General features: G+C 42.1%; 1 protein-coding gene across 2 annotated transcripts in view; it reads left to right on the top strand.

Moving 5' to 3' along the window:
• LOC137648622 (uncharacterized) overlaps positions 1–10,612 on the top strand; it is a 448,032-nt gene that overhangs the window by 164,429 nt on the left and 272,991 nt on the right. For both annotated transcript variants that reach the window (XM_068381561.1, XM_068381562.1), the window contains exon 8: positions 4,726–5,100. In XM_068381561.1, the coding sequence (XP_068237662.1) occupies positions 4,726–5,100 (375 nt within the window). The remainder of the gene's footprint in view (positions 1–4,725; positions 5,101–10,612) is intronic.

The raw sequence follows: 10,612 nt of genomic DNA, 5'->3' as shown, positions 1-10,612 counted from the left end.
CTTGGGCACCGCGTATCCTCGCGCGGGGTAAAACCCATGACAACCAAGGTCGACGCCATCAGGAAGTTCCCGATGCCTACGACCATCCGCCAACTTCAGGAGTTCCTTGGAATGGTCAATTACTACAGGCGCTTCATCCCCAACATCGCACAAACCCTGTCACCCCTCGATGACGTCCTGAAAGGAAAAGCAAAAAAACTCGAGTGGGGTTTACCCCAGCAACAGGCATTCGCTCGGACGAAGGATGCCCTTGCGAATGCCACCACCCTGGCTTATTTCGATGACAACGCGCCCCTGCGACTAACGACCGACGCCAGCAACGTCGCCTGTGGGGCTGTGCTAGAGCAACTCGTCGATGGTTCTCTTCGACCGCTGGCATTCTTCAGCAAGAAATTGAAACCCGCCGAAACAAGATACAGCACCTTCGATAGGGAACTCCCTGCCGTCTACCTCGCCGTCCGCCACTTCAGGCACATCTTGGAGGGTACCCCCTTCACAATCGCGACGGACCATCAACCCCTCGTACACGCCTTCACGAAATTGACGGACGCATGATCCTCCCGACAACAACGTCATCTCGCATCAATTGCCGAATTCGGGTGCACCATACGTTACGTCCCAGGAAAGAAAAACCCAGTCGTGGACGCCCTTTCAAGGATTGAAATTGACGCGATACACCTGGGAATCGACTACGCCAATCTCGCAACCGAACAACGCACCGACCGAGAAGCAGAGGATCACCTGACGGGGCCATCCGCGCTCAAGATAAGTGCGATTCCACTCGGACCAGCAGGAGTAACTATTCTTTGCGACACCAGCACCGGCCGCCCACGTCCCTGGGTACCAGCTTCCTGCAGAAGGAAAATATTCGATATCATCCATGGACTTTCACACCCCTCAAGACGCACCACCGCTCGCCTTCAATCTGAAAAGTTTGTCTGGCCAGGGATAAAAAAGGACGCCCGGGAATGGGCGAAGTCATGCATCAACTGCCAGTCAAGCAAGGTCAGCCGTCACACCGAATCGGGGGTAGGCAATTTTCCCCAGCCAAAATGACGTTTCGGCCATATACACATCGACGTCGTGGGATCATTGCCCCCTTCTGGATCTGCTTGCTACCTACTTACGATCATCGATCGCTCCTCGAGGTGGTTGTAGGCATCGCCGGTGACCGAAGCTACGACTCAAGCATGCGCTGAAGCCCTCCTGTCAAGCTGGGTGAGCAGGTTTGGCGTTCCTGACGACATCACGACAGACAGAGGCCCCGCTTTCCTCTCCGAAATATGGCTCGCTTTGGCGAACCTGATGGGGACGACGCTCCACAGCACCACGGCGTACAACCCCGCGGCAAACGGCATGGTCGAAAGAACTCACGGGGAAGCGCTCGCAGTTCCTGGCGAATTCTTTCCCTCATCAACCGACGACACGCAGCTGGATCACCTAAGGGACATCGCCAGGATTCAGGCCGTGTCTCAAAACTTACCAGGGCAGAACCAAGCACTTCAAGCCAAAAAGTCTGGCTGACTGCAGGTACGTTTTCGTCCGTGTCGACGCTCATCGACAACCACTGACTAGACCTTATCGAGGCCCCTACCGGGTAATTAAAAAGACAACGAAAGCCTTCCTTCTCGACGTCCATGGCCAAGAGGACTGGGTCTCAATAGACCGCGTAAAACCAGCGTTTCTCGAAGGAAGCGACACCGCCTCCGCCGGACCTGGCAGATCCAGAGTTCCACCTCAAAACAAGCCGCCCAACGAAAGAAAAATCATCAAACGACGACAAGAGGAAGTGATCCTTACACCGACCGCCAGCGCGCCGCTCCGTTCAAAAATAAGAGGAACCCTCCGACACCCGAAAAGATACGAAGATTGATCATCAGCCCTCTACGCCGCCCGATGTCTTTGGGGGGGGGGGGGGGGGTACTTGTAAGGACACCGATCCCTTCGTCGTCCAGAAAATCGACAAACTACTTATTTATTTGAATTCTCTTTTCGCCACACTGTGGTTTCTTATGTATACATATTCCGCTATACCAGAGCTACATTTTTACATATTTATCATTTCATAACATGTTTCTGCTAACTCATAATTCATATATTTGTAAGTGTAAGAAAACACATATATTTTGGCGGGCACTTCAATCTGATTTGGCGCCAGCGTCATCCTACCTTTCCGTCCGCACCTTGTAATATACTCCCGTGCACATTCGAATAAAGTATCAGTTGATCTTGGTGACGCTTGTCTCACTGTCCTTACAATATATATATATATATATATATATATATATATATATATATATATATATATATATATATATATATATATATATATATATATATATATATATATATATATATATACTATGACGGCCAAGTTAATCAACCTCTCGAATTCCAAACCCTTATTTGCTTTTACATTAAAACTGGTAAACTTCAAAACATTAATACATGAATTCTGAGACCGTTAAATAACTACTACACAGTAATATATAAAACACTGAATATCCAAAGGTCTTTTAAGCACACTCAATACCAAGCTGGGTAATTACTTTTATGTATTATTAAAACGTATTTAACTCAAAGGGGTTCTTAATGGGAATCGAGTGGCATCTGGTTCCAAATAATGATGATTGGAATAATACACTCTTCACAAAAATGAATATATGATATATAAATTACAACACTTTGAAAGAATTTATACAGTAAAAGAACTTCCCCTGAACTATTATATCTGTATAAACCTTAGTGTAAGAAAAGAAATAATGCAATGAAAAATTATACAAAAGCTTGAAATAATTTTGAATAATACAATGTTCACATTTGACAATTAATGAATAATTTACAACCAGATCAAGTTGCAAAATCTATACTACCTACTGGGCCGTTTAGAAAAAACGTTATACAATACCAACACTCACCCTAATACAATGAATTCAAAATCACCTTGCAGTCGTGCGTATCTTTTTGACATATGATTTGCTTTGGGGTACTGAGTCACTTAAGAGACGACACACAAACGTACTGAACACTTTCAAAAACAATACACTGAGTTACAGGCATGCGATAGGGAGAGGGGAAGAGGCTGTTTTCAGGCTGCAGTTTTATATCTTGATCTCTAACTGACACTAACCCAACCTTGGGTCATCTTTATATGAAATCTAACTGCTTCAAGAAGGTTCTAGGATCGTGGTTTGATAGCGTGGGGACTGTGCCAAGCGTCAATGTAGCCAAATATTGCACTGCCAAACGCTACTCATGCCATGCCAGATGGCTCTCAAAGTCTGCTAGGTCTGCCCACCCTTTCTCCCCGAATTAAAAAAAAAAAGACAACCTCCTCTAACCAGGCCTTTGAGACATTTCTAAAGCACATGGTAGAGAATCTTCTAAAGCACATGTTCTGAATATTCTCTCTCAAACATGATGCAATACATAATAAAGTATAAAAAAAACATTACCAAAGCCCTTGTTCATATCTTGCACAAATCCTAAACTTTCAAATAAACTAAGTAAGACTTCGTAGCAAACATATGTGAAATAGAAAGTTAATTCTTAAAAATTACGTAAATTTACATATGTTAACTTGAATAAAAAAAGTATAATGAAATTCTCTACAAAAGTCTTACATAATTTACATAAAATACTTATATCTACATGAGAAGGGCTCATTTTATGGGCTGGGTATCATCTCTTCAACGCACAAATGAAAACAATATACGAAATATAAATAAAATCATTAACAAACTACAGTATTAACTCTACACTAGACCAGCTTCGTAAGAATATATATATATATATATATATATATATATATATATATATATATATATATATATATATATATATATATATATATATATATATATATATATATATATATATAATAGATTGTTCTCTTTTCATGAATATTTCTATCGTTATTTTAACATTGAAGTATTTAAGTCTAGAGCTATACTTTTTCATCGGATAAAATACAGACTATTGCTATTATTGTTTGGCATTTCTTAGCATCTCGAGCTTTTTGTCCCAAGGAAGTTAATCCAAATGATAATGCTTTCTTGAATATTTTATTACTTTACTGATATCAGTGCTCTTTTTATTCAACAAATTATGACAGATGATGAAAATTCAAAAAAATAAGAGACTTACGTTAAAGTATTTTCCCTTTGCAAATTAATATCATTGTGAATATTTTGTTTCGTATTTTTATTGTTTGACTATGATTATTTATGTAATTTATACTTCACTGTGAATGTACATGTCAGTATTTACTTTCCAAAGTATACCCCTAATAATCATTTCTTATTTTTGCAATAAATCTGGAACATTTTATTTCCAAACCTTAAATCAAAAGTCTTTTTACCAAAATAACTTTTGAACCCAGACGTTTTACCACAGAGAGAGAGAGAGAGAGAGAGAGAGAGAGAGAGAGAGAGAGAGAGAGAGAGAGAGAGAGAGAGAGAGAGAGTCTATTGTATCATGAGATACATAAAGAAATGGAGTCATATTAAAGAAATGAATGCGTTAAATATAGTACATTCTGTCTATCGATGAATAATGGTTCCTCAAAATTATCGCCTCAATAGAACTACCTTTTTAAGTAGAATTAAATGTAAATATGAATATCAAGGGTAGGCTATGTACACTTTATGAAGAATAATTCTAAACAATCTCATTTCAGGAATATATGCTTAGTAATTCTACGCATTCGCTTCATTTTCTCACTAGGCTGCTCCAATATATACTACAAACTACAATATGATTCAGTCACTACATCTGCACAGAGCTCGTCGACAGACAACCTTTGGGCCACGTCATCGGAGTCGGATATTCTATCAAGCACATTCCCTAGTGTAGGCACGACGATGTCAAGACGCAAACGAGGGATATATTGGGAATATATATATGATTTTTATAGGTTCCCTTGGTGGTATGATAGTATTAATGGCACCACAAGCTGGTATACAGAATATTATAACAACAATAATGAATTAGAAAGCAGTAACCTTCCTTTGAATGGCATCGCTTACACAGGCAGTTGTGAACAATTATTTTGCATTGGAAGAGAAAACATCAACAGGACAGGAGTAATTCATCCAAAGTGTGAGTATTTTAAAAAAAAATTCTCATTTGAGTTTTTTCTAATATAATATTTTGATTTTATTCTACCAGTAACATGAAGTTTTAGAAATTCTAGATCTAATGTACTATAAACACATGATACGATGTAAATATATATTTTTATGATTAAGCCATGTTGTCCTGATGGAAGTTCCTTAAAGTAGCTTCCTAAGAGATATATGTACTACAGTGATATTCCCAGAGAATTTTACCTTTAGGTATCCAGGATTCTAACTCCTGGCGCGAATATCCTTAAATTTTCTCTGAAGGATATCACATAATATCAGAGGACATATTCTTGACACGCCACATAGCAATCTGCACCCCTAATAGCGTTCACGCTTTGAGGGGGTGTGGCAGAATAGATGAAGAGCCGTATCAAGGTTACCCCTGATCTTGTACTACTATTGAGTATGACAACAGCGCCATATTCAGTATGGCGGACATTCCTTATTTTGTAGCGATTTCGCTCGGTGGTATTCCCTATTGATCTAACTTTTTCGATCGTTTTGCAAGGATTATTATTATACTTTCTCCATCTTCTTCCACCTCTGGAAAGTTGAGTATCGAGTCTTTACAATGAGTATATTTTAACTCCTGTTTCACAGTGAAATTAGAGTAATTTATTGTGCCTAGGAGCTATGCCTGTTACTGGAGGCACCATGGGCGATGTCGTTCGTTAGGCATGTGTTATTTAGTTAGAAGAACGACTTTCCAGTTTTTAATAGCATTAATTAATTATTTTAATTATATAGCTATTTAGGCAAATTATACTTGTAAATATATTGATAATGTGCGTAATTTACTTTTCCATGTCGGTCGTATAGTTAGAGTTTCGGTGAGTTAGGTAACCGAGATCTCGACTCGCCTAGGTAACCTAACCTAGGCGTTTTATTATACGTTCAGACATTTCCCCGGTTACCCTCTTGTATTGTTTTTCAATTCATTTGGTGACTGATACCTCCTAGAATTATATGAAAAATTACACGTCTCCATGGAGTTTTAGGGGTAATCTCTCTTTCCCTCTGAGTGTAGCTTCAGGCTACAACCCTAGTGGTCGTGCCCTGAATTTTATTCAGACATGACTAGCCTAGGGTTTTTCTGTCTCTTCCCTTAACCGCAGGTTGTGGTATACCAGCAGGTTTTGGGATTCAGTCAGAATCTCAGAGTATTTAGTCTTGTGTCAGTGACCTGCCGGCAGGGTGAATAGATTGTAGGATACCATCATTCCCCTTCCGGCTAGGCTGCCGACATTGGAGGCTAGCCTCCCTAGCTGCAATTGAAGTAGTGGTAGGATACCATCTTCTCCTTGCGGTCTAGAAGACTAGTCCTGTGCTCGCAGTTCCCTAGGCTGAAAAATAGTATTGGCCTACGATGACGGCGGCACTGGAACTCTGTTTCTCAATTGTTGAGAGGAGGCGGCAGTGCCGCCATACCCTTAACTGTATTGGCAATCTCTAGGTTGGGAAACTGAGTCTCTCCTGTCATCTAGGATACTGCCGATACTGAAACAGGGTTTCTTTAAGGTGTGGTAGGACTGACAACTTTGCAAGTTCCTTCCGCACCCTATACAGGACCCTGTTCCCTTCCCCTCTTTCCACTTTGATGGCCGAGCCATTATCTTTCACTGGGCCGGCGTCCTACAACCTTACCGTTGCCAGTGGGTTGCCGGAACCGGCCAGACTCCCTCTCTACGACCTCTGTCCGGCTGCCGGTAGCTAGGTTAGCTGCAGGCAGCCATGACAAGTGTCGGCGGCCATGTTGAATGTCTTTCAACTGCCGGCGGCCATGATGGCTGCTGGCGGCAATGCATACTGCCGGTAGCAACATCATCTGTCGGCAACTATGCTCTCTGTCGGTGGCTGGCGTTTGCCGGCAGCCAAGATAGCTGCTGATGGCTGCCGATGGCTGGCGGCTGTCGGCAGCCATGATGGCTGTGAGTGGGAAGTCCCCTCTGTCCCCAAGGTTCTTCAGTTCTCCCTTGGACTGCTAGTCACAGGTTCTGTTGCCAGAGTACCGCTGGCCAGGCCAGCACAGATAGGTGCTGACTCAGTCGGCAGCACGCCGCCTGTACTGGTACTGCCGGAGGCTAGCCTGCCGGCAGTGTATCGGCAGCACCTTGCCCGCAATAGTACTGTAGCTGGATGGAAGCCTGAATGGTACATTCTCCCCTTCCATTTGAACCTTCTTTCTGGAGAAAGGCAGTAAAATTAGACTTTTACATCCTTAATTACTGTATACATACACAGTAAGGAGTAGCCTTTACTCCATGCTATCTCTCTCTCTTTAGCTAGCATGCTGGATATGCCAGCAAGATCTAGCTATGCCGGCAATATGCCGGATCAACTACATTATATGTTATACAGGTAGCCAGTATATCTGCAGTATAGAATATACTGCAGATAGAAAACTACTATATATATTATACTAGTAGTTATTTCCAATATATCTTGGGTATCCCTACACAGGTATTTGCTGAACCCAATCCCATATTGAATGAATATAATTTCTTCAATATTTTGATTAGAAATCAGTTTTTTGGATTACCCTACAATTAAATATCTTCAAGGCCGAGGTGTTACACTCTTAACCCTTAAAGGGTAGAGCCTTTATCCTTGAGTCTCCCTGATCAGGAAACTCTATAATTTAATATTGTAAGGAAGGCTACGGCAAGTAGGTTGAGGGGGATACACAAATATATGTCTTTATTTTCCCTAGTCCAGCTGGCATCATGCCAACTGGACCTCACTGTCAAATGCTTGCTACAAATGCAGCATATTGGCTGAACTACAATTTATAATTGTACAGTAGCCAGTAATTTGCAATATACTGCAAATAGAAAACTACAGTACCATTATACAGTAGTAATTTCTAACATAACTTGGGTACCCTTGTGTGAACTTCTGCTGGTACCGCTACTATATTGAAAGAATAGTATTTCTTCAATATTCTGATTGAAAATCAGACATCCTGACCCCACAGTAATAAGAATAAAAAGGGACAGTGAATTAGTACTTCTCTACCCCTAGGGGTAATGGAGTTCCTTGATAGAGGAATATCCATACAGTTAATACCGGGGGGGGGGGGGGAGGTAACAGCATTTGCTTGCAGGGAGTACGCAAGTATGTGTCTCCTACTATCCCTTATAGCTTAGTATCCTAAGCTATTCTGTTGAAAGATGACCCTTGCATATTGATTATCAGGGAGATAATCCTTTGTATACTCACTCTGTTTTCCTTCTTCACAGGAGGAACACCAGATATCTTGTGTTGCAGCCTTCTACAAGGCCAAGTGTAAGTATTTTTACGGTCATAATACTTGCAGGTTTCATGCCCCCTGCAATATTATTTCCTGATCCCTACATTATTGGAACCCGCAGGCTTGCAATATATGTCGGACTTTAATGTCAGTAGGTTTCCAGAATCCCAAGTCTATAGAGACTAGGGATACAGCTCAATACAAATTACGCAACTGGGTGAGAGGTTTCCAGAAAATCTCTCCGGGACCTTACCTACCTAATGATAGGATGCGTAAGCTACTATTTCCGGAGGCAAGTAAGGAAATAGTGATGCCTCAGATGCCAATTACATCCCCTGATGGCCAGATAGCCATTGGGAAAGAGGGCAGGAATTGCCCCGAGGTAGAAAAGGAAAATGTCGTGTCGGAATTGCCTCCGCCTATGCCGGCTCTAGAGCCATCGTTGTCAACATCTTCGTCTTAGATAGAATGGAATAATTATGTATCCAAGTGAATAATCTAATAGGGAGCTTTCGTAAAGAAAACGAAAAGCAGGAAGTGAAAGGCAATATAGAGCCTCGCAAAGCTTCTCTTGTCGCTTCCCAATGGTCATTCAAACGACCCATGGATCAAGACCTACCGACATGCTCCAAAACCAATCCCCGGAGGTTTGCGGACCTGATGCCGATTTTAGATGGCAAACTCTACATCTCGGAGAAGATGGGTGGTGTTCTTTTGGACAAAATCTAATTTTGGCCAAGCTTTGATGCTTTCCCTAATTGTTTTGTTCGACTGAGGTATGAACCAAAGTCAAGAAAAGTGACTTAATCAAAGGCAGTCGTGATTCTCGACCATGATAAGGCACAGGCTATCCTGTCAAGTAGCCTGAAAAAGGCGGGTTACTCGGAGTTGAAAGTATTCTTTTTGAATAACAAGCACCCTTCCTTTCTTGCTCCTACTTCAATCTCATTCCCCTTTATCGGGAAGGCATTTACATCTGTTGCCAAGGTAGTGGAGGTGGGTAGACCATGTCCTGCACTCTAGGAGTGCAAGCCTCTGTCACCAGTCTTTCCCAGACAGGAAAAGGACTGGAAGGAAGTCCATTTAACTTTCTCAGTAGGAAGATTAGATGCGGATGTCGCCAGTCGACAATTTAATGAACGTCTCCCTAAACTATCTGAGTTTCTCTTGTATAATGAACGAGAGACAAAGGAGAGACTTGCAGCCTCCCTTTCTCTACAAAACTACATAGAGTTGTGTTCAACCTATCAAAATACCCCAGACATGCTCATGATCCTAGCCAAAATGCATATGGCTACCTTAGTGAAGGACCTTTATGCCTTTATGAAGGCTAGGAGAGCATGTAGAGGGTAGCTATGAAAGTGATTAAGAGCGCCACCATGGAGAACATAAGTCTTCTCCAAAAGTGGGGCATCCTTTCAAAGAGAAAATTTTCTATGGTTGTGGGTCCCCAACCTAATCGGAAGACAGGAAAGGTTGGAAATATCCGGGATGTTCAACAACATCCCACAGTTACAAAGACCACAACGCCACAGGCAGATGGTCAAAAGTTAAAACTTACGAATTATTCGAAGCATGAAGATGCTTCTGGTAGGAGGGAGGTTCTTTCAGGATTGTCAGACCTTCAATCCTTGGGTCCAACGCCTAATCAAGATGGGACTATGATGGGAAACAGAAATGTCTCCACCATCATTTCCTTACCTTCTCCTACAATCCAAATCCCTCCTGGAGGAGTATACCTGAGAGTTCTAGAGCATACAGGTGGTAAGGAAACTATAGTCCATCGAGTTCCAGGGAACGCTGTTTTGGGTTCACGAGAAGGACTCAAGAAATCTCGGAGTCATTCTGAACTTGTCGCCACTCAACAAGTTCATATAAAACAGCAATTTCAGAATGTTAATCCTTCTGAACATATGGACCTTGTTTCAAAAAAGGGTGTTCGTAGTCTTGTCAGACCTGAAAGATGTCCTGTGGCAACTTCCAGTCAATCACCCCCTTCCCTCCGATCTACAATTCAAGTTACTGATAGTAATGTACATCCTAGGAAACATACGTGTTGGACTAGACACAGTCCTAAATATCTTCATAGGATTAACAGACATAGTCACATAAATACCAAGCCTAGAAATGGTTCAGGCAAAAATATACCTGGACGAGAGGCTGGGGGGGGGGGGAGCACGCGAAGTGGCTGGTCTATGTTCATCCAAGGAAATGACCTGGTTCCTGGGACTTCGTG

Source organism: Palaemon carinicauda, chromosome 10 (genome assembly GCF_036898095.1).
Source record: "Palaemon carinicauda isolate YSFRI2023 chromosome 10, ASM3689809v2, whole genome shotgun sequence".
Classification (NCBI taxonomy): domain Eukaryota; kingdom Metazoa; phylum Arthropoda; class Malacostraca; order Decapoda; family Palaemonidae; genus Palaemon; species Palaemon carinicauda.
Note: the sequence above shows the minus strand (reverse complement) of the source record. Positions and strands in the feature narration are given on the sequence as shown.